The sequence below is a fragment of the Lobosporangium transversale genome (assembly GCF_002105155.1).
Source record: "Lobosporangium transversale strain NRRL 3116 chromosome Unknown BCR41scaffold_10, whole genome shotgun sequence".
In the NCBI taxonomy this organism is placed as follows: domain Eukaryota; kingdom Fungi; phylum Mortierellomycota; class Mortierellomycetes; order Mortierellales; family Mortierellaceae; genus Lobosporangium; species Lobosporangium transversale.
Window position 1 is genome coordinate 1 of NW_019028988.1, and position 23,462 is coordinate 23,462.

Sequence of the window (23,462 nt, forward strand, 5' to 3'; positions counted from 1 at the left end):
TACGTGGCGGAAAATTCTATCTGATCAATTGAGAACTTACCAAAGAATGGTTCGATACGAGGAAGAAGAGCCTTCCATCTCAAATGTTGACGGTAGACTTCGCCCATGTCGGCAACGTAGAACGCATTATCGACCTCGGCATCCTCCGTATTAGGATCAAAAGAGGCCAAACGGGCCTGGAGCATCTGCTCAACGGGTAGCGTGTGAACCAAGGGCAGTTGTGCCTCACGAGCCATGTTGGCCTTGACACGAGACTTCAAGACCTCGACCAAAGTGGGCTGCACCAGTGTGGGGACCACCTCGTACTCATCTTGCTGGAGGGAAATATCAATCATCGGTTGGAAAAGAATTTGAGGCTGTAATAACAAGTATTTAGAAAGAAAGGTCGAAATCGAATGACTATGTTCTTTGAAAGTAGTGTTTTGAAACTATTTTTTTTTTTACTTTCTCAATAAGTGCCTGGACAGGGCTTTGAGAGAGTAGAAGGGATTAGGGACTTCAAAAAAAAAAAAGCGACGGACGAGGGACTAGAAACGGAAGTGAGGCTTCCCAATAAGAGGCGACAAAATAATGTAAAAAGTTTGGAAGTGTGCTTCGTTTGAAAGGTGTGCCTGAAGACAGAAGAGTAATTCAGACAAGACCTTGGTTCTCGGGAAGCCAGGGAGGCGATCGCCGAAAGAGAATGGACTTGATGTTACCGTTGCGTAGCGCCGTGATGTTAATAGCAAACCGAAGTAAAACGGCCTGCCGGGGTGGGGAATGGGTGGAAGCCCGGGGGATCTCTTTTAAGGGAGAAAGGGTTTTTGGGGGGTGTTTTTAAAAAAAAACGAAAAAGGACACTGGCAACAGAAAAGGTTGTGCTCTGTTCAGCAGCTTTTGAAGTCAAAGGGATGAACTGACTAGAAAAAGTGACAGTTGAAAGTGAATGCTTGTGTTGATCCTTTCTTTGCTTGGAAGGATTCTTGAGAATGGCTTTGTTAAAAAGGAAAAAAAAAAAAAAAAAAAAAAGAGGAAAAAAGAGAAGTGGATTGTTTTTTTTTTTTGCTTTGTTTTTGCTTTGCTTTGAAAGTGATTTGAGGTAAGGATGGGGTGTGTTACAGGATTGACTGTGAGTAGAAAAAAAAGAGTAAAAAATAAAAATCAAAAAAAAGTGGGAGCAAACGCCTTTTATATGCTGATGGATGGACACATGCTGGCAGGGGGATGAATGTATTGGAGTGGATGGAGGGATATCTATGCGACTATGCGATAATTTTTTGTTTATTTCGTTGAATCAAACGAATGCCTTGTTGACTTCTAAACCCCGCAGTAACAGACTTTATTTCCTATTTTCTATCTTAAACATTCTTCCATCCATTCTGATCCATCATAGGTGCAATCAATCCCTTGGCCATCAAAAACATCTTGGAGAAAGCAACAAAAAGGCCTCTTCCCTCCTTTCTGAGCATCGAACATTAGGGCAATAGGGATATCTGATATCTGATTCACCTCCACGTATCACCTTGTACAAATAAAATAAACCACCGAAAGTAAAAAAACAGCTGTAGTTATAGCTAATCAACGAATCGAATCGCAATGATCTGAAGCATTTGACCTGCGTACAAAGTTGTAAAAAAAACCCTCAGCAACTGAACTGTACCCAAGGCATGGCATGGGCTCGCTTTTTCTTTTTATTTATTTTAAAAAAGACTTGTCCTCTGGTTGGTCTACATGGCTCCAGAGTCCAGTTTTTTTTTTTAAAAAAAAAAAAAAAAAAAAAAAAAAAAACTATATCTAAACGCTTTGTTGAGGCAATTATTAATTTCATGTGCAATGCTTCTTTCCCTCCACGTACACAGACATTTATATATCAGGCATCCGATGCGGAGTGTCAGTAATCTTTTAATACATCCCATCAACACTACCAAAAACCATGTTTTACAAATATTTTCTTCCGCCGCACCATCAGCCATGATTTTTTTTTTTTTTTTTTTTTTTTTTTTTTTTCGCTTTTTGTACTTTGGGACTAATTCGTCTAATCTTGTCTACATCATAGGCACATTCAGTCAGCATCAATTCAAGAGCGTCTCTATCTTTTTATTATTATTATTATTATTATTTATCTTATTATATCTTTCGTAATAAGAACGTGCCATAGGAGAACTCTTAGTTACTACTTCTCTTTTTTATTTTATTTTATTTTTACTTCAGGTGATTCACAGTACGAGCGTGCAACAATAGCAAGGAACCACATTAGAAAATAGAAAATAAATAAATAAAAAAGCCCTCATTGACATTTAATGCAAACACAGTTACTCACCCTGAGACTTGCAAGAGATCGAATAACGAATGAAAAATCACTTTTTTATTTTTACGCAAGGTGCAGGTGCAGAATTCTGCAGGTCGCAAAGACGGTCCCTTGTCCGATTTCACATTTAAAGTTTTTTCATTGTTTATGAAAAAAAATAAAAAAAATGAATTCAAAAGTCCTGAGCCACCAAACACAAAAAAAAAAAAAAAAAAAAAAAAGGGATTTCATCAACTTTGAAGGTCCCTTTTGTTCATCACCCCCGCAAACAAAATAACCAAAAAAGAAATAGAAACGCGCTTTTTTTTTTTTTTTTTTTTTTTTTTCACTCGGATCTCATGCATGTCGTTGCAGGTGATGATTAATTTTCCTCTCGTTGTTACAAGTATTCTTCCCACATGGATGTCAACATGGTGACAATAAAACAAAAGAAGCTCATGTAACATTTATACCTATTATAGACAAATCCGCGTCCTTTTTTTTTTTTGTCCTATGACAAGAACTATCTTGATTCATCAGGACAAATCCACCTTCCTGAAAGGTTATTTATCTAGGAGAAATAAAAGCTTTGTTTTCTGATGTTTCCTTGGGATATGCAAGAATACCAAAAAAAAAAAAAAAAAAAAAAAAAAAACACTCGATATTAGGCGAATAGCATGTCTGCATCATGTTTATCATGTTGACATGATAAGTCATGATGTTTAACTGAGAGGGAAAATAAAATAAAAATTTATAGACTTCCTTAACCTTGGGTTGATAACACGTAGAGAAGACGCGCCATTTCAACTTTTTTTGCTCTATTTGACGTGGAATGCGCGTCATGCATGATATGTGTCATACTTTTATATCATCAAAACATTGTTTCTCCAACGGCTCATTTTGCATAAATGGCTAGCCTGGAAAAGCGCGAATTACGAGATTACTTTCAAATACCCATCTAAACTGGCCACCCACGCAAAAAGCGCACGGACAACTGAGCATTCAAATCATAATATAAATGTAATTTAATAACAAGCTGGAGGCAGGTTTCAGTAGCTTTACACATGAATATTGTGTCTACAATGCAGTTTTTTCTTTTTTTTTTTGTTGAATGAACACAATAGCACCCATAGACGTCTTCTTCCATCACCAGCCAAGAATAGACATCAGAACATAACCAACGGTCACAATTGTTACGCACGCTACAACGCTAGAAGGAATGCCGACCTTCACAAAATCGATTGTGCCAAGGTAGCGTTGTCCCATCTCGTCCTCCATCATAATGGCGTTCATATTTGGGAAGCCTGATACCGGAAGGCCCATTGCCCCTGAACACATCAGCGCAGCTGCCTAATGGCCTCATCGTATTCAAATTAACAAAATTAATTTCAAAAAATAAAAATAAAAATCTTTTAAGAAATGAACCATCTCCTTAGGTTCAAGCAAGACACATACCATGACGAGTAAGCGCGGATGAGGATCAGGCAGAGTAGCGCCAACTTGCGCAACAATGGGAAGAATGATCAAGGCACCGACTGTATGCGAGATAAATGTAGCTGCTACGAGGACCAACGATGCAAAGACGCAGCACACTTGGAACGTTGTCATATCACTAACATATTCTTGGACTTGGGCTGCAATCATATGCAATAGACCTGACGATTCGACAGCCTTTCCAAGCGCAATGCCTCCCATAGCAAGAATAATGACTGTCCACAAAAAATTGTTGAAATCTTCTTTGGTGAGGATGCCCGTTCCAAAGAATGCTAGAAGTGGAATAATCGCAATCAAGCCCATGTCACCAAAGAGCCATTCCAGACGATGCTCAAAGCACCACAGGATGATTGTCAGCAGTGTGACAACGCAGACAAAGATTTGTGTCTTGGTAATAGGGTCCTTTGTGGAACGGATCGTGCTGATGGTGGGTGTGTTGGAAGATGGCTCGTATGTCCATAGCAAGATCGCTGCAACCGCAAGATCGCAAACCAGACACACAGGAAGCGCTATCAAAAACCACTCAAGCCAGCTCGGTGCAGGATCCATGTACTCGATAGCAATAATGTTCTGCGGCGAGCTAATAGGTGATGCCATTCCGCCTACATTAGAAGCGAGAGCGATCCCAAGAATAAGACATTTTCCAAAAGAAGAACCAGGTGGTAAAGTACGTAGAATAGGCTATCGTTGTTTACAGAAAACAATAAAGTCAAATTACGTGGTATGTAATGCAATTCATGTCGACAGATTTATCTTCCTTTGCCTGTTACAAACCTGGATAAGAGAAAAACATAATACAGGAGCAGCAACATTGCTGATCCACATGCTTAGCACCGTAGCAACGAACATGTTGGCAAGGAGTACTGCACTAGGGCGAGTGCCCGCCTTAGACAAAACAACAGTTGCCATGGCTTTGGCGATGTGAAATTTACTCATGGCTGCCGCAATAGCAAATCCCCCAAGAAGCAGCATGACCACTGGCGAAAACATGAGCGAGAAAATCTTCTTTGCAGTAGCCTGTGTGCTCAAACGGGTATGATCTGCATCATCAGTCCTCATAACACGGAGCATAACCACCAGTAATGGGATCAGAAGAGATGTGACGAACAGCGGCATAGCCTATAGGGATAGAAAACATGAATGCTAAATGGATACACGTGAACATATAACTATGACATATTTTTGCCACAATTTTTTTTTCTCTTATATACCTCGGTAGCCCATAGGAGAGAAGCAAAGATGAGGATAGCAAAGCAGTTTCTTTGTTCTGGCTCATCAAAGATATTGACATTCAAAAGCACGAAGAAAACAATGCAGCACAGCATCATCACAATCACATTGCGAGTCAGGAACAACGGCAGTTTGAAATCACCCAACAGTGTATGAAGGACAACAGGTCCTCGCTCAAGCTCAGAAGATGGGCGAACAGCAACTGCCTGGCTCTTTCGCTCTTGACTGATCATATCTCTCCAGATTGTATTGCGCTCCCAGACCATGTGTTCCTTCAGATGCATCCTTAACGATCGTTTCGCAACCTCTACGTCACCATCCGCAAAAATTCTCGCATAGATTTCACAAACTCGATGGATCTGCTCCTGAAGTTTGGCCGTAGTTTCTGGCTTGAATGGATACGCCTGGAGTACAACCTGATTCATGTAAATGGTCCTCGTATTGTTATCCGAAATTTTGTCGAATTTCTTAAGAATCTTTGAAAATCCTGTGCAATTCAGCTTGACATACGCCTGTAATTCAGAAAGGTTGACAAACATCTCGATACAATTATGTCGAAATCGCATTCGGTCTTCCTCCATCTCTGGTTCCAGCCACAGACCCTTCATATCGTCGTCGTCATCATCATCATCGTCGTCGTCGTCATCATCGTGGCGGCTTCGATGATGCTGTTCCTGGTTCACTGCTGTGGCGTCAGAAGCCGATCCAATAATGTGTCTTGTGGCCACGGAGGGTTCAGAGTTTGTATCGATGTCCGAGTCTCGATTAACTTCGGTATGTGCGGCTTGTGCTGCAGCATTCTGAATGGATGCCTCATTTGCCAATGCTAATGCCGCATCGTAACTCCAGCTGCCAGATCGAGTCTGATTGTTTGATCGACGACTGGATCTGCTGTCACGACGAGACCTTGGCCGTTTGATACTACTTGCTGCCGTTGAGGACCTCCTGCGCGGGACGTACCCGCCATCGAAGTCTCTAGCTGCAAACGTGTGTTCAACGTTTTCTACATACTGCACGTCCGATGCAAGAGCTTCAACAGCTGTATATAATTCACGCTCTTTTTTGTAGTAAAACGTTACGATCCGATCAAGCTCTTTATCAACCGCTGGTAGGAACATATTGTTGACATAGGCTTTTGCATTATTAGTGGTTGCAATTGCAGCAACTGGACGTCCTGGAGTTGAAGAGAGTAGCCGTGTAGTTTCATTAGGCTCCTGCTGTCGAAAACCATATTCGATATCGGCTTGATTAACCAGATCTTTCTCGATCTGATAGATGATTTTCTTTAGGTTCGAGTAACTATTCGGTCATCAGTAGATTGTGAAGCCACGAAATGCATTTGCAATTAATGACATGGAGATTTGAAATGAACAGGAGCAAGCATGCTTCTGCTCCTTTATAAATACATGAAGTGCCTTTTAGAGACTTCCTGCTCATTGCTTCGTCATAAAATTAAATGATTGAAGACTTACGCAAGATAATAAGCAGCCCATTCGGGTACTACGTTGAATTGAAGCTGATGAGAGAACTTCATCGGCACAGAATGGAATGATGGGCGCGAGGAATGTTACCGAGTAATGAATGAACAGTAAAAAAAAAAAAAAAGAAAAAAGGAGGAAGCACAAGACACTAAACACCCCAAAACGATCTCTTCACACGAACACACTGACTCTCCCGCACTACAAGCAAGAATAATGACTAGTTCTCCATTTTTCCTTTTTCTGTGATAATCATTGCTCTTTTGTTACACGCTTTGCTTTCACCAAGAACTTTTAGGTTCGTTGCACTAGGGCCAACGGCTTCACCATGTGCGCAACAAGTCAGTCACTCTCACTAAATCCCTGTAGCTCCCTGTAGCCTTGCCTTTCACTAAACGGAGTTACGACGCGAACACAATGGTATCACAAAAAAAGTCACCCTTTCTCACAACTGCTTAATGTGGATAGAGGCAAGATCACATTTACGACGGTTGTCAATAAGCTCCAGATCAAAAACATTTAGAACTATCGTTCATTTGAAAGTCGAGCAAATGCCTGAATTATGACATTCTTAGTGAGCAAAGTCAAGCAATAACATTTCTTACTAATATTCCAGATCCTGATTTCGATCAACGCAGGCGTATAGCAGAACCCATAAGCTGAACAAGATATAGTCTAACGATTCCACCTACTTCGTATTCTAAATCCTTGGCTACTTTTGACTTTATCCATTCATGCTCTCAGACAAAGGTTGATACCATGCTCCACTAGTATAAGAAAACCTAACATTACTTATTGCTCGCTGATCCTGGGTCTCTAATGGTGCAAGTTTACCAAAGGTATCGACATACATAATTAACTTCAGAGGATTTGGTTATTCCAAATGTGCTAAGGATTTAGTTATTTATTTTTGTTTGTTAGCGCACTATTGCAGTAATGCACTTGATGATCAAACTATATAGAGAGAAATATCGTTAGCTATTATCTATGGCAGATTATGTTGATTGTAGTAAACCACGCCGTGGATAGCTCGCGATGAGTTACCAACACTTAATTTTTTTTTCCTATTTAAAAATTAAGCATGTGGACAACACTTTCCAAATTTGACTACATGAAACTTTTTAGAAGTTTTACCAATTGAATGAATGAATTATTCTTATGGGTTAAATATTTTTAATAATCAATCGCCAGGTGCATGATAGGGCTTTAATGGGTTACTGTTTACTTTTCTTCTTGCTTGAGTTAAGTCCTCACTGGGATCAAGGAAAATCCGTCATTCACAGAGTCCTAGAGGATAGGAATTGGGAAGGGGCTAACTTCTGCCTTATGAATGCCCGAATAGGTTTGTTTGAGACCTTACTTCAACTTTTGTTAACGTCATGAAGCCATTTGCATGTTTCGGAAGTTCAATCTTCCAATAATAACATGCATCTTATGCAAGTAATCCCTTACTTTATTCTTGATACTTTCAAACGATTACGGTTAATGATCAAGGGCCAGACAAAGCAGAAAAAAGAAAAAAAACTGTTTTTTGAATGGGACATCAGTTTGACAGAGCTGGATAAACTTGTCCTCGTGGACATGATAGAGACAGACGAATTAGGCAATGGAAATGAGCCTTCAAATCACGGATAAGGAAGGCAATTTAAAAAAAAAAAAAAAAAAAAAAAAAAGCGAAAAAAATTAATTGCGGCATTTTTTTTTTTTCTTTTGTTTTTATCCTAATCAGTGTATCATCGACATTACAATCTTTCTACCCATTTTACACCAGACGAGGACCGTTCTGGGGGTCTGTGAATATTACATTTATGACTAAAACGTGATATAATGGATTCCCCAGCACAATAATAAATTATTGCTTCAGTAAAGCTTCGGCTCTGTAAAAAAAAAAAAAAAAAAAAAAAGTAATACGACTTCCGTATTGAGAAGATCTTTATAGTTTATTTTTTTTTTCTTTAATGAACCAGTAACCAGACCATAGATGATGAGCTCATTGAGAGATTGAGAGATGTATGCTATATACTAGACCTAACGTTTGCGGATCAATTTTTTTTTTAAAAAATATAAAAAGACAAAATATGGAGCTCTATAGGGCATTAATGTGCTTGCTTGTATGTCTTATTGGTATATCTACATCTCAACTATTGGATAGTGGATTTGTTAATATGAGGGACATTTTAATTTACAGAGATATACATTTCATGTATGCTTTTTATACAAATATATGTATATATACTATTATATTTGTATAGATAAACATGTACATAGTTTTTCGTTTTAAGTGTATTACATGTTATATATGTGAGCTCATTTATTTTTGTCCGTCCTTGTCGAAATTTACCCATTCACTCCGCTTCTGCTCTCCCTCTTGTCTTCCCCTTTTTTTTACAATTCTCGGTAAAAACTACCCACCTTGGTCCAGATTAGTCCAATTGGGTCAGTTGGACACTTACTCAAACACAAAAACAGCCCTCATCTGTCTCTCTTTGTCGAATTGTATGGTTATATTTATCCGCTCACTCATCCCTACCCTTACTTTATCTCTTTCTCAATCTCATCCCTTTCTCTCTTCTCTTTCACTCAATCTCTTCCACACCACTCCATCGAACACTCCCTGATTACAACGACTCGACAACATTCTTCTCAGGTTAACGGACGAACTTTATTAAACACCCTCTTTCATTCTTGCATCTAACTCCCATTACTTTCAATCCTGGATTTTTTCTTCTTATCCAACATCTCTCAACTTACTGTTCTGGTTTCCTTTCTATCAACTTACCCTCACAACTCGACCTGTACTTATACTACTTACCAGTCTATACAGTGACATCTAACAATAACACCAAAAACAAAAACAAAACAAAAAGATGGTCAGATCATCATCCACACCCTACTGCTTTGTTAGTGGGAAGACCGACAAGTCCAAGATTGCCTCGTCGTATGTTTTTTTTTTTTTTTTTTTTTTTTTTTTTTTTTTTCATTTGCGCATATTTTTATACACTAGTCTCCTCCCCAGTCAAACATACCGCCGGCTAAATGTGGATGCGTTCTGTTCTATCTTTTCTCGGCGCACCCAATGATAATAAATATTTATATTTATATACACAGCACAAATTACACCTTGCTGTATTCAAAAACATTTTACTGTTGTAAGGATTATGCTTGCTAACATCATCACGCCCCCATCACTGCCTTCATAATGGGTTCAATATCTCTTATTTAGATCCAAATATGTACTCACCATTCGTCAACAGCCCCAGTATGCTAAGCTCTGTGGATCAAAGGAGCGTGATCGACGTCCTATCGATCCTCCACCTATTGTGCAGATCAAACTGGCAGATCCCTCTTCGGACAAAAATAAAGACTACCTCCAGAGCCCCTACCTCTTCATGTGCTGCAATATTATCGATGCTGACAATGTCTCGGGCGAAATCGTTGCACCTGCTCATAGAGTCTTAGCAGGCACTGTTGTCTCGTCACTTAACCGTCTCAAGGATGTTGATAACTCTGATGGTGGCTTTTTTGTCTTTGGTGACATGTCTGTTCGGGTAGAGGGCCGATTCCGCTTGCGATTTACACTTTTTGAGTTGATTGAAGGAGAAGTTGTTCATTTGATGACTACAGCCTCCAATCCTTTTACTGTTTATCCAAGTAAAAAGTTCCCAGGCATGTCCGAGCCCACATTCTTGTCTAGATGCTTCTCGGATCAGGGTGTGCGTATCCGTATCCGTAAGGATCATCATGTCAAGCCCAAGAAGTCTTCTCAGAATCATGATGGCATGGATGGTTTAGTCATGCACAGCCCACCATCATCGTGTCATGAGGCTGAGCACAGTGATGTAGACGCAGATGTACACCAGCCTGCGAAGAGATCCCGATCATCAACACATACTTACGACGACTCCGCGTACTCTTCACATGGCTATCCTCAGATGCGTCACATGACCATTACTGCACGTCCCAAGCACTCGGATATCCCCTACACTTCCGAACCTCTGGATCGATTCTCACCGCCTTCGCCACAGTCATTTCAGATTCAAGACTCGAGTATTTCAAGACCGCGTCAAGATCCATATGTGTCGAAAGCACCAGAGGATGGATCACGATATTATGGGTACTATAGTAAAACTGACAGGCCCTCATATCATGACACACAGTCATACTATCTTCATGAATACAGTCATGCTGGTTCATATCCATGTCCATATCCTTATCCTTATCCACATCATTCTCAGTCAAGCTGTCCTTCAGGCTATCCACAGCCACAGGAGCATCATTTACATATATATGCAGAGCAACAGCATCATCTCCGACAGATGCCATCATCGACCTCGCAAGACTATCACCACCTCTCCCACGAACGCGGCCGTTACTCTGAAGAATCACCTTCCAACGTCCACGCTCCGTCGCATCCAATGGGCGCTGCTCATTTGTCTTATTCCTCTTCCTCATCTGTAAATAATAACAATCGTCCTCTTCCTCTATCTGTGCATGCTGGTCGTCAAGAGCTCTCAGCCGAGCCGTTGAACGACCAGCGCACAGCATCTAACGGCCATATCCACAATGATAACCACAGTCACGGCTACAGCAATTACAATTGTGGCCACGCGTATCACTGTCGCACGCCATCTATGTCTTCACAGCATAGTGATGGCAATTTCTCTCCACCTCATCCGTTTTCTCCACCTGAACCTCAAATGGCTCGTGGCCAATCGCCACCGATGTCTCCTACCTCAGCTTTGCCGTCGATCCTCCCTTCGTTGCCCAGGCCACATCTACATGCATACCCAGGCGAGAAGATCCAGCTGCCTCCTATTCATACGCTCTCAACACACTCTCCAACATTGGCTCCTATTAGATCAAATGGTGGTGATCAGCACTATCACATACACTCATAGTTTCTTGACAAAATAAAAAACAAAATACTTTTACATTTTGTAATTTTATATTCAACTCAGATGTGTCAAGCAACTATACGCCAAACATTATCGATATTTTTTTTTTTTTGCAAATGATTACGGGCTCCCAAAGATCCATAGATCAGGCTGTGTTCTGTTATGAAGAATAAGACTTTGACTCCGTACAAACGCCCTGTACGTGCCATCAAAGGGCCAATGAAATTTTGCCACACCCACGGCAACACCTTTTTTGCCTCTGTTAGGTTAAAAAGGATATTTTAGGATGCATTTCGTTATATCCTTCCTGTCTAATTCAAACACAAATCACAAACAATTATTTAACTTCTCCCATGTAAAGTTACTGAAGCCCTTTCTTCACTACATATTCATTTCAACGACATCAATAACAACAACAACAACAACAGCAGCACCTACCAGCAAGTAGACTATAATTATTCAGTCATTCACTCCAATTAAGGACTCTACACTCCACTCCACTTCACAACACACAAATCATTTCGACAATGAGGCTTCATCTCTTGTCTCTGTTACCCATTATTCTCTCAGTACATCAAGTCTGTGCAGAGGGACCGCAAACTACAAAGCAGTTCCTTGACCAGGCGTCCATCTACCTGGGCAAAGGCGAATATAATTTGGCTCTTCAGAGCTATGATGCTGCTATTGGTAAGGGGACTCGCTTGTTATTATTATTATTATTATTATTTCTTCTAAAGAGTTTTCTATCAGAAACTGATGAATTTTTTTTTTGCTTCAACTATCTATCAATAGATGGCGATCCTTCGAACTATCTTTCATATTTCAAGCGAGCAGCTACCTATCTCACTCTCGGACGTAATAATCAAGCGCTTGCTGACTTTACAACTATCCTGAAGTTAAAGCCTGACTTCAGCCAAGCATTGTTGCAGCGTGGCAAGCTTTACACCAAATCTGGAGAGTTTACCAAAGCCAGGGAAGATCTAGAGCAGTATCTGAAGAGCAATCCTAGCGACACAGAGATTCCCGAGCTTTTACATAACATCGATGAAGCTTCCAAAGCGTTGACGAAGGCAGAGGGTTTTTTCAAGAAAGGACAAATGAATGAATGTGTTCATATCTTGGGGTCAGCTATTTTGGTGGCACCTGTCTATATTCCCTTCAGGATGCAGAGAGCAGAATGTCATTTGGCTCGTGGGAAAGTTGAGGAGGCCGTCAATGACTTTAACAGAGCAACTCATAACGCAGCATTGGATCCACAATTGATGCATCGTCTTTCGACTATGAGTTATTACTCTCTCTATATGCCTGAGCAGGCTCTGACACAGATCAAGCAATGTATTTCGTTCGACCCTGAAAACAAATTGTGTAAGGCCTTGTTCCGAAAGCTCAAGACGACCGAGAAGGATATGGTTAAGCTTAATTCTGACCTACAAAAGGGACGCTGGACTGAGGTGATCAATAAGGCTGTTGGAAATGAAAAATCATTGGCTAAATCCGTCGAAACAGAGACAAAAGAAATGGAGCAGGCGAATAATGCTGTGGGTAAGATGCCCAAGAGACTTTTACTCAAGATCCACGCTGCTGCTTGTAAAGCATACTCTGAGGTAAATGCATATCTTTTTTTTTTTTTTTTTTTTTTTAACATATGTGCTATATCTTAATGATGTGAATAGCGAAAGCTAAAGCAGATTCTTTTTGTACTAAAATATAATGTATATTTTCCATTATCTTTTGTAGCGTAAAGAAGCGGTAGATGCACTCAAATGGTGCTCATCAGCAGTATTACTAGATGAATCTAATGTAGACGGGCTGGTCGGACGTGGAATGGCATATATGTTAAATGACAGTTTCGAGGAAGCTATCCGGGATTTCACAAAGGCGCAAGAGCTTGCTGGAGGGAATAATCAGAATATTCATGATAAACTGTCCAAGGCTCAACGACTCTTGAGGCAATCTCAACATAAAGATTATTACAAGATTTTGGGTGTTCCCCGGAGTGCAACTCAAAAAGAGATCAAGAAAGCTTTCCGCAAGCAGGCCTTGCAGTGGCATCCTGATAGATATAGTGGTAATTTATCTCCAGAGCAAGTAGAGAAGAAGATGGCAGGCTTGAATGAGGCTTATGAAGTTTTGAGCGATCCAGAATTGAGAGCACGGTTTGATAATGGTGACGATCCTAATGATCCACAGGGGCAACAGAACCCGTTCGCACAAGGTTTTGGTGGTAACCCATTCTTCTTCCAACAAGGTGGAAGCCCATTCGGTCAAGGTGGAAGTGGAGGATTCCAGTTCAACTTTCAATTTTAAAATGTGACATAGTATAATAAAATATAGATCGTATGATCAACCTTTCTACTCTTTGTTTTCCACTCTTACTTTTTACTTTTTACTTTTTACTCTTGGCTGGAAGGATATCTGGCTGGTTTCAGAGAATCACATGGAGAATGTTCTTGAACCTTGTGTTCTTGCTACATGGACGAATGGGATTGGTAGGCTCTCGGTGTCGACGAGATTGTGTCCAATTTGCCTTGGATCAAATTTGCACGCATACACATGCATGCCTCAATTTCATACATAGTTCTTAATCTGAGTAATTTGGTAGGGAGAAAATTGAATACAAAATTTTAATTTTTTTTTTTTTGCCTGGACCCTTGGCAATATCCTATTTGTTACAACAAAAGTGTACAAACACTTTTTATTTGCTTTGAAAACGGCACCGCCATCTCAGTTAAGTTTAACTCCAAAGAGCAGGCTTGGAACATTCAGGGATAGGAGAAAGCAGAGTGAAGGGGCTTTTGATCAATTGGAGGTTTTTTTTTTTTTTTTTTTTTTTCATTCTTACTCTCTCTATCTATAGGTCTATAGGCATTGTCATGAGGAAGGAGCAAATGGTAAGGACATGGCGTTGAGAAAGGAAGGGGTAAAGGAGGAAGAGGTGCGATTGTTTTTTTGCTTCAATTGGTTTAATTTCACATCTGCTGTGTCGCAATTTGTAAATCATTATCAAATAATGAGCAACAGGCACGTTTTTAAAAAGGAGCTTGTGGTTACCAAGGAAAAAATAAAAAAATTGTTGCTCGGATCCCGCTAACACTTTTTATGAATATGTAGATATCAAAAAAAAAAAAAAAAAAAAAAAAAAAATGATAACAACACAAATGGATCATGATCATTTGGATTGAAGAGAAAAAAAAAAAAAAAGTGTAGTAGGATTCAAGGAACAAGTTTTCTTCAAAATCATTTTAAAAGAACCAACATAGTTTGCGTTAACTCGTTGCTGTAAAGTTTCGGGCCAAAAAGGCGAAATACGATCCACAACAGAATCACAAAGTTGGGGGTTCAGGTAGTACAATCGGTACACAACAGAAGAGGGGAAAAAAAACAAAAGTGTAATCGTGTTGTAAATTTATACAATACACGATGAATAATTAAAAAAACATCAACATGAATATGAACATGAACATGAACATAAAACAGGTCTATATTTTTTAATAGTGCGAAAAAAAAAAAAAAAAAAAAAAAAAAAAGAATCAATTTCAAACTACTGTCAAACATGGAGGAGAGATAAATTGAGCTTGATCGTATATATCTATTATTTCCACTGATTAGCTTGAAGACAGGTGAACACAAAAAACGAAGACTTGGGTGCAAATTGTTAGCTCTTACATGTATTTTTATGCAAGTCAGGCATATATCAACCTCTTACGTTTCGATGTGCGGTTGGAAAGTTTAGTTGTTTTTCTCCTTGGACAATGGGAGTAAGATAGCTAAATAGCGAACATGACATTAACAATGATAACAATATCAACAACGAGCTGCAGGAACGGCCTTTTCTTTTCTTCTTCAGGACGAGAACGCCCTGTGTCAATCGCTTTTGACACTCTCCTCCGATAGCTACATGTCATGTACATGTACATGTACTGTACTTCTCGGTAAAGCTTATTTGGTTCCCTTCTCCACATGGTGCATGAATACATGTGTTTTGTTATATATATACACCGTATAACAAATGTGTGAGGGGATGAGAAAGCGCCCTCTTTTTACTAGTTTGTGTTTACATAGACTTTTGGTCTTTTTTTTTGAGTTGCGGCAAAGATTAACCACTCAGAGACAGGCCGACACCTTTAGGCTACAGTGGGATGTTGTTGGATTGTTGGATTGTTGGAATGTTTACGATGTTTACATGATATTTATCCGCAGCTAGATTATTAACATTACCATGGACTTCTTAAACCCTAAATCTGAGCTCCCTGATAAAACTTTCATAACCCACAACATTACTGTCGATAAGCTTGAATGAAACGGAGGGAATAGTAATGGACGAAAAAAAAAAAAGAATGCTTCACTTACATGTAGAGACTTGTCAACTTGTCTAAAAAGCGCGTAATTAGTAGAGACTTGGGTCTTTTTTTTATTTTTATTTTTTTATTTGCTTCCAAAGCCCTGCTTGAGACAACACACAAGTATATACTCCGAGCCCGTTATTTGAAAATAACCTAGATCCTTGTAATCTCCAAGACCTTCCTATTTATTAAAAGGAACAGTTTGAGACATCAACAAATACAGTACCCTTTTAAGTCGGACCTTGAGTTGTGTAACCTCCAGATCCTCACGATCGATTATGAGATCCCATTTGAGGTCATACGAGTATTCCGTACCAATTGTTTATGCTGTTTCTGGATTCCAATAACAGGTTCTAAATCTATTAATCCATTATCAGGAACATACAGTTTGAGATTAAGGAACACTCCGTAACCCATTGTTTGAGCTGTCCCTAGATTTCTAGAATCCAAAACGTCATAGTCCACATGGTGCTACATGAATGTCTTAACTATTATCAGTTCCCACACGATCTCCCTGTCTGGTTCCAATATCCGATCTCGTTCAAATTTAGAAACGATATAAATATATATACTACATGTATGTCATGAGGTACGACTTCGCCTTTTTTCATTCCCCATGTTTGAGATTTGAGAAAAATATTCCGAGTGTGGCCGAGTGGCTGCATAACTTAATTTCCTGACACCACTTTGAGCTGACAAAATTACCTTATTTTCTGATATCAGCCTTATAATCTGAGAGCTTGTTTTTATTTGTGATGTTGTACACCAAAATTTTGTTTATGTGGACGATTTACTAAGGAAAACGTCCATATATTTTTAAGGTTCCAATGAATTGGGAAGTATTCTTAACTTTACAAAATATATAGGCACATGTGACATTGCATTTATGGGTTCCCATAAATGCACTTGGATCCGGCCTTTTGTCCAACCTTTTGTCCAACCTTTCGTCCGGGAATGTGCATTTATGGGAACCCTTAAATGCAATGTCACATGTGCCTATATATTTTGTAAAGTTAAGAATACTTCCCAATTCATTGGAACCTTAAAAATATATGGACGTTTTCCTTAGTAAATCGTCCACATAAACAAAATTTTGGTGTACTGTGAATTGTCTTGCTCTCACTCACACACTCGCTCACTTGTCTCTTGCACTTTGTCATCTTTACTGGGCCCTCCTGGCATCTCCTCTTTCCTTTTCCCTTCTACGCATGCAAGACACGTAACTATGCATTGTATGCATATCGACCGGCATTTTATACTTGAGTAGACACACCGCTTTCATTGAGAGTAAGTCCTGCCTCCTTTTCATCCTAATGGGACAGAAAGGACATTTTCTAATGCATATTGACGGGATAATCTTTTTTTTTACCGCTTTCATAATCGTTCCAGTTGGCTCTAAGTCCAGCTGGTCTTTTATGCTTGCTTGGTCACTTAATGACCTGCAGCTTGATTCATTCCCCTGGCTTGCAGCTGTTGCTGCAGCTACATTGAGTACGACAGGGCTGATGAAACAAGTGTACAGTGCGCTAAATATTCTCGCTTTGAGCAAGATGTTCAAAAGTGCTTAATGCACATAAGCTGGACAAGGATAGGGGTAGGATCTTCATGTGTGTTTATCCTTCTGTCACACATCCTTTTATTCGTGGACGTAGGAAGTAACGGTAATATATTTTTAACTACCCAAACAACAACAAGAATAGCAGGAATAACAACATCAACAACAACAACAACAACAACAACAACAAAAATATCCGCGGCCTGTGGACAAGAAAAAATAAAAAAGTAAAAAAAGATCAAATCTCCCTTTCACAGGGGGTATCTGTCTGTTAAAATAGTAGTGATACGGACCATCCGCGAGATGCCCATCAAATCTCCTCATCCTCTTACTTTTTTTTTTTTTGACATGCTCAACGATTTGAGAAACTAGCTAAGCCCGCACTAGATCAATTCTTGGACTTTGGAGGGGATTTTTAATCTGTCGATTACTGAGGCTGTCGTATTCTTGCATTTGCATGGGAGCAGAGGAATATAAAAAAAAAAATGCACACAAAGTGAGCAGGGGAAGGGAGGTCCCAAAAAAAAAAAAAAAGTTGAGCCAGATCATGACAAATGACTAGCCTGTAGTTTGTGTCCGTGTAAAGTTTTTTTTTGTTTGCTGGGGACTTGCACAATTGTCACCACATTTGATTGTTGTTGAGCAGGTATCACCAACAGAACTCTTATTGTCCAATTTGTACACTGCCAAGTTAGCTCTCCGCTCTTCTTTTGTCAAAGGCCTCTTTTTAGGACAAAAGTCATGTATCCACTGAGAATTAGTAGATTGATAGAGATCAAAGATTGGCTGAAGGTGCATGAGCATGGACCCACTCTGATTTTTTGCCCCTGGTGGGTTTGGAAGAGGCTCTCTCCTTCCTTTGCTTGGGGGGTGCGAGCATAATCGTGACAACCAAATATGTTCGTTAGACAGTAAAAAAGCAAAAGTATTTCCGGACATCTTGCACCAGGATCTCGAACATTCTCTTTCTCTTTCTGGCTATCTCTTAATCTTTGCAACAACCTCTCTCTGTGTGCGTTCTGTGATGCTGCGCTGACGATGGCAGTGAAAGTGTAATAGTGGTGGTGATGGCGATAACTTTAGTTTTTCTTTTTCTTTCCTTTAGACGCTTTGTTCAGCAATGGTAGTCGTGGTGGTTGCAAGGGAGAGGGAGCAGTGTCAGAGCAGACCAAGTTTCTTTTGTTGTGTAGTGTATTTGTGCTTATTTTTCCAGTAACAAAAAGGGAAGAGGCTGATTTCAACTAATCCAATTTACAGTTGCAGTTATCTTCGATAGGTGGAGAGTGCATAATGCACACACCCAGGTCCTTTTTAAAATATGTACAATTTAAATAAGCGGTGAGAATCACTCAAATTTGTATTGGTTAGATTAGACTTTTGTGTTTATAATAAATATAACGCTGCTTGTTTGTGTTTGTTGTGCCTATCTACCAATTGAATAAAATTGTATTTATTATCAGCACATTATTATAAATATATATATATTATAGATATATCTGTACAAAGCATTTTTGTGTCTCTTGTGAGTTATTCTTTGGGCCGTGCTTCTTTCCTGTTCACTAACGGAGCAGCCCAATTTCCTCTGAAATAATCTCTGTCTTTGTGTCTTCTTTCTCCACTGTATAAAATACGTTCCTCTTCCCACATTTTTTTCTTTTTTTGACCTTTGCCCTCATCTGCCTGTTCTTTTCGTCTCTCTTTTTCTTTTCTCTCCTCTCTCTTTCTTTGGCCAACAAACTCCCCTCTCCACCTTTTTTTTTTTTTTTTCTTCCTTCTCTCTCCTCCTCCGTTTTCTTAATACCCCCAACACACGTAAACAGTCGGTCATTGAACTATAGCAACTAACGAAAAAAATAATCAGAACCGGGAACCCTTTGAAGCAACACCTTGTATAAACAATGAATTTTATCAGATGGCATTATTCGGACACCACTCTTCGCCGTTCAGAAAAACAGGCGGAGAGTGAAAAGACTATCTGCTGTTTTCCCTATAACCGTTGGCTGATGTTCCCAGCCGCATTTATCTTCCAAGCTGTTTGTGGATCACTCTATGCTTGGTCTGTCTTCAATAAGCCCATTGATCGACACATCTATGGTGCTGATGCGAAAAACGAACCACTCGAGGTCAATGCTCCCGTCACTTTCTACTTAGCTGTCGGATTCTTCGGTTTTTCCGCTGCATTCAATGGTCCTTGGTTGGAACGTGTGGGTCCCCGCAAGGCTTCCTTGGTTGGTACTTTTCTCTTCTTTCTTGGAAACATGATTGCCACCATTGGTATTCACGTCAAGGTAAATAATATATTACAAACATACTTGAAAGTCATCATGCTTCACAACTTTTTTATATTATGCTTATTCTTTTTCTTTTCTTCTCTTATTGTAGCAAATTGGTTTGGTTTACTTTGGATATGGTGTTGTGGGCGGTGCCGGTTTGGGCTTGTGCTATATCTCTCCAGTGTCTGCACTTCAGAAATGGTTCCCAGATCGTCGCGGTCTCGCTGCCGGTTTCGCAGTCTGCGGATTTGGAGCAGGTTCAATTGCGTTGGCCAAGGTGCCCGAGCCTTTGATTACGAGCATTGGATTGACAAAGACATTTTTGACCTTGGGCTGCTGCTACTTTGCAGTCATGTTCCTCTGCTGTCTCGTCTTCCGTGTGCCTCCACCAGGCTTTGTTGTCAACGGCCTGGATGTTTATCGCAACAAGGTCAACGAGAACGGTGATATCGAGGCCCACAACGCTGGCTCTAGCGCCAACAACATCCGTAACCCAGCCTCAACTCTTACACTCATTCAGTCAATTTTCTCGAGCGAATACAGACTCATTTATCTCATGTTCTTTGGCAATTCCATTGCTGGCTTGGTCTTCTTGTCTCGTCTTTCGAATATTGCCGCTGATGTCTTTACTAAGTCCTCCACTGATGGCGCAACCGTCGTCTCCATTAATGGTGGATTCAACTTGGCTGGACGTTTGTTCTTTTCGACTGCCTCAGATCGTCTCGGTCGTAAGAATGCATATATTGTCATGTTGCTCTGGCAGGTCATTTGCTTGGCGAGCTTGCCCACCGTAATGGAGGCTCGCAATTACCCTGCATTCTTGGCTCTCATCTGGACCTTGACTGCCTGCTACGGTGGTGGTTTCGGATGCATTCCCGCTTTCCTCTGCGATATGTTCGGACCCACAAACATTGGAGCTCTCCATGGTATCATCCTCACAGCTTGGTCGATTGCTGGTGTCGGTGGAGGTCTCTTGTTCACAGCTATCTTCAACAACATGAGGAGCAATGGATACAAGGTCAGTGATGCTTGGATCTACGGTTTGAACCTGTACTGGCTCCTTGCAATCTGCTCTCTTGGATTCCTCGTCGTTCTCTTTGTCCGCACTTCGCTCCGCGACCGTCTCCTACCTCGAGTCGAAGGCGAGTTCACTCGTGTTCGTATCTTTGGCCGCCTCATCCGCTTCGGTTCCTTTGGCGTCCAGACTGTCAGCAAACAACAGGAGGACCAGGAGTGGGATGCCTATGTTGATGCTCAATCTGGCCATCATTCGGAATCATCAAGCACTGCTACTGCAAATGAAAAAGCTTTTGGAGACAAGGCTGAGGTGACCGATGGAGTCAAAGTGTAAATAATGACAAGCCTTCTCCTTTACTTCCCTATTACCACTATAATATACTATCTTCCATAAAAAAAACTGTATATCATACTTTACTCTAGCACTCTAGTATAAATAAACAAAAACAACCCGATATGAATGTAATATGTGATTGTCTGTCAATTGCATCACCGCCATGTCGCTTATATTCACATTAATGCTGACACGAGCCTTTTCAATACAGAGATGAAAATTTGCCATGAGTTGAGCAAATTTGCTAGATTAAACTCTTCATTGAATAATAAGGGTAAGGATATGGGTGATAGACTCTGATTTCATCCGATTAAACTCTGACACAAGCAGACAATTTTATAAATTGGTGGCAAACGGCTGTAGAACGCGCGATTTATATTAGGAAGAAGGATCACTATTATTGTTTCAATGAAGCCCATGTCCATGCTCCAGGGCCTGTTATTTTTTAACTACATATTGGTCCGTGTTGACCACATGAATAAACCTCAGAATGCCTTCTGATGTGACTTCTTGGCAGTGGGCGCCGGTGCCGGATAGTTAGTAAGTGAGAAAGAAGTCAGCGGTGTGGATCGTATTGAGCGCCCATCCATATCTATGTCCGTATTCATGCTCATATCCGTATCCATTTCTACGGATGTCTTTTTGGAGGTAACAGCCAAAGTTGGGAAAGATATGTTGGGATGTCGTGATGGTGGCGATGACGGTGGTGTTGATGGTGTTGATGATAATACCAATGGGGCTGCTGCTGGGAGTATGTTTCCTGCTTCTTTTGTTGGTGATGATAATGAACTTGATGATTCAGAGTAGCCTGTAGGATTCATTGTCTGCCACCTCCATAGATCCCGACACATATCCTCGAGCGTTTTTTCAGCTTTCCAGTTCAACTCCTTAGCTGCTAGGGATGGATCTGCAATTACTGTCCCAACATCGCCAGGCCTCCGTTCGACGATCTTGTAAGGCAACTGATGTCCAACAACTTCTGACATGCTGTTGATCATCTCCATCACAGAATATCCGACTCCTGTGCCAAGATTATAAGGGACACAACCAAGGTTCTTATTGGATTGTTCAATAGCTTCGATCTTTTCGAGTGCGGCCACATGACCTCTAGCCAAATCCTGAATGTGAATGTAATCTCGAACACCTGTTCCATCCTTTGTGTCATAGTTATCTCCAAAGACATTGATCACGGGTCGCCGTCCAATAGCAACCTGTGCGACGTAAGGCATCAAATTGTTGGGAGTCCCGTTAGGATCTTCGCCAATCACACCTGATTCATGAGCACCAACGGGATTGAAGTACCGGAGCAGGATAATATTCCATTGACCAGGCTCGCTTGCAGCTGTATCACGTAGGATCTCTTCAATATATTGTTTCGTACGTCCATAGGGGTTCATAGCTCCCAAGGGTGCATCCTCTTGAATGGGTCGGCTTGATGTTGGCAAACCGTAGACAGTGGCTGAGGATGAAAAGATGAAATTTCTGCATTGATGCTTCTGTAAGAGTTGAATCAAGTTGAGGGTTCCAGTAATGTTGGTGTGGTAATAACTCAAAGGGGCTTCTGAGGATTCTCCTACAGCTTTCAGACCTGCGAGATGAATACAGGCTGAAAATGTGTAACGATCAAAGACTTTCTCAAGCGCATCAATATCAAGAATGTCGACCTTGTGGAAGTTGAATGAGCCCTTATAATTGTTGGCTTTGGCAAGGGATTGGACACGCCGAAGTGATTCCTCGGATGAGTTGCAGAGGCTATCGACGATAACAAGATGTTTGCCAAGGTTGAGAAGTTGGACGACAGTGTGCGATCCGATGTATCCGGCACCTCCGGTAACCAAGATAGTTTCTTTCTGGTCTTTATATCCATCCTTTTTTGTCACGCTTTCCTTCTTCACCTCCTTCTCCTGATGCACATCCTTGTGAAGATGAGGTGGAATAGTCATTGGGGAGATAGTTTACTCTTAATTGCCAATTTGAAGTAGGTTTGTAATTCAAAAGGAAAGAAGATGAGGATTGATCAAAAAAAGGTACAAGGAGGTCAATTTCTGGTTACTCCTTTTCAGGGTGTATATATAGTATTTGTTGAATGGGAATGAGCGAAAATAAAAGAGATATTGGCGATGAAGAATGACAGCAAAGAGTTAAATAAATAACAAATGGCGACAAGTTAGCACGAGACTATTAAAGAGACTAACTTTGGCTTTACATTCACTCTGATGTCAGCGCTTTCAACCAGCCAAACTGTCCTTTTTTCCTTTTTATTTATTTTGGTAGAAATATGAACATGGATATGAAAGGAAAAAAAGATATAGTAGCGCTTTTTTTTTTTTTTTTTTTTTTTTTTTTTTTTTTTTTTTAATTCAAATGCAAGGGGGCATGTTCGAGCATAACCACAGCAAAGCCATGTGTTAAAAAAAAGGGCTCAGAACGACAATGCCTGTGCGTTATGTAATGATGTGTTCCTCATCCCTTTGAAATATGAAAATGATTTGAAAGGTTCATGATGCAAACAACAAAGAAAAATGTATCATCCGCGGCGTAACAGGATGTTGTCTCATCCATGCAACTGGGCCGGTT

At 40.4% G+C, this 23,462-nt stretch overlaps 6 protein-coding genes across 6 annotated transcripts; 3 read left to right on the forward strand and 3 right to left on the reverse strand.

Annotated features, from left to right (window-relative positions):
- Positions 1–40: 40 nt before the first annotated feature.
- BCR41DRAFT_394245 (hypothetical protein) lies at positions 41–335 on the reverse strand (the record flags this gene model as incomplete). Its single annotated transcript, XM_022028629.1, has 1 exon — positions 41–335. A coding segment is annotated over one exon (295 nt), but the record flags the coding sequence as incomplete, so codon positions are not given.
- A 3,044-nt stretch (positions 336–3,379) lies between these two features.
- BCR41DRAFT_349456 (SPX domain-domain-containing protein) lies at positions 3,380–6,587 on the reverse strand. Its single transcript, XM_022023469.1, has 5 exons — positions 6,463–6,587; positions 4,972–6,289; positions 4,535–4,879; positions 3,722–4,441; positions 3,380–3,616 (listed from the first exon to the last, which is right to left on the reverse strand). Exons 1-5 carry the CDS (start codon positions 6,522–6,524, stop codon positions 3,413–3,415), a joined length of 2,649 nt encoding a protein of 882 aa, XP_021883224.1. The 5' UTR covers positions 6,525–6,587; the 3' UTR covers positions 3,380–3,412.
- A 2,296-nt stretch (positions 6,588–8,883) lies between these two features.
- On the forward strand, positions 8,884–11,387 carry BCR41DRAFT_349458 (velvet factor-domain-containing protein). The gene is made up of 2 exons (XM_022023470.1): positions 8,884–9,406; positions 9,692–11,387. The coding sequence occupies exons 1-2, from the start codon at positions 9,336–9,338 to the stop codon at positions 11,364–11,366; spliced, it is 1,746 nt and encodes a 581-aa protein (XP_021883225.1). The 5' UTR covers positions 8,884–9,335; the 3' UTR covers positions 11,367–11,387.
- A 290-nt stretch (positions 11,388–11,677) lies between these two features.
- Positions 11,678–13,697, forward strand: BCR41DRAFT_384992 (DnaJ and TPR domain-containing protein). Its single transcript, XM_022027628.1, has 3 exons — positions 11,678–12,050; positions 12,156–12,967; positions 13,101–13,697. Exons 1-3 carry the CDS (start codon positions 11,891–11,893, stop codon positions 13,668–13,670), a joined length of 1,542 nt encoding a protein of 513 aa, XP_021883226.1. The 5' UTR covers positions 11,678–11,890; the 3' UTR covers positions 13,671–13,697.
- Positions 13,698–19,008: 5,311 nt separating this feature from the next.
- On the forward strand, positions 19,009–21,005 carry BCR41DRAFT_320011 (oxalate/formate antiporter). Its single transcript, XM_022021376.1, has 2 exons — positions 19,009–19,549; positions 19,644–21,005. Exons 1-2 carry the CDS (start codon positions 19,160–19,162, stop codon positions 20,883–20,885), a joined length of 1,632 nt encoding a protein of 543 aa, XP_021883227.1. The 5' UTR covers positions 19,009–19,159; the 3' UTR covers positions 20,886–21,005.
- Positions 21,006–21,282: 277 nt separating this feature from the next.
- On the reverse strand, positions 21,283–22,828 carry BCR41DRAFT_377151 (UDP-glucose 4-epimerase; the record flags this gene model as incomplete). Its single annotated transcript, XM_022027088.1, has 2 exons — positions 21,283–21,320; positions 21,676–22,828. 2 exons carry the CDS (start codon positions 22,826–22,828, stop codon positions 21,283–21,285), a joined length of 1,191 nt encoding a protein of 396 aa, XP_021883228.1.
- Between the last annotated feature and the right edge of the window lie 634 nt (positions 22,829–23,462).

Bases quoted from the DNA above. Each gene is read 5' to 3' on its own strand.
- BCR41DRAFT_384992 (XM_022027628.1), top strand. From the start codon at position 11,891: ATGAGGCTTCATCTCTTGTCTCTGTTACCCATTATTCTCTCAGTACAT. The intron at 12,051-12,155 runs GTAAGGGGACTC...ATCTATCAATAG, and splicing joins GAGCTATGATGCTGCTATTG to ATGGCGATCCTTCGAACTAT. The intron at 12,968-13,100 runs GTAAATGCATAT...TATCTTTTGTAG, and splicing joins CTTGTAAAGCATACTCTGAG to CGTAAAGAAGCGGTAGATGC.
- BCR41DRAFT_320011 (XM_022021376.1), top strand. From the start codon at position 19,160: ATGAATTTTATCAGATGGCATTATTCGGACACCACTCTTCGCCGTTCA. The intron at 19,550-19,643 runs GTAAATAATATA...CTCTTATTGTAG, and splicing joins CCATTGGTATTCACGTCAAG to CAAATTGGTTTGGTTTACTT.
- BCR41DRAFT_349458 (XM_022023470.1), top strand. From the start codon at position 9,336: ATGGTCAGATCATCATCCACACCCTACTGCTTTGTTAGTGGGAAGACC. The intron at 9,407-9,691 runs GTATGTTTTTTT...TCTCTTATTTAG, and splicing joins AAGTCCAAGATTGCCTCGTC to ATCCAAATATGTACTCACCA.
- BCR41DRAFT_349456 (XM_022023469.1), bottom strand. From the start codon at position 6,524: ATGAAGTTCTCTCATCAGCTTCAATTCAACGTAGTACCCGAATGGGCT. The intron at 4,880-4,971 runs GTATATAAGAGA...CTATCCCTATAG, and splicing joins CTCTCCTATGGGCTACCGAG to GCTATGCCGCTGTTCGTCAC. The intron at 3,617-3,721 runs GTATGTGTCTTG...TGAGGCCATTAG, and splicing joins ATCCGCGCTTACTCGTCATG to GCAGCTGCGCTGATGTGTTC.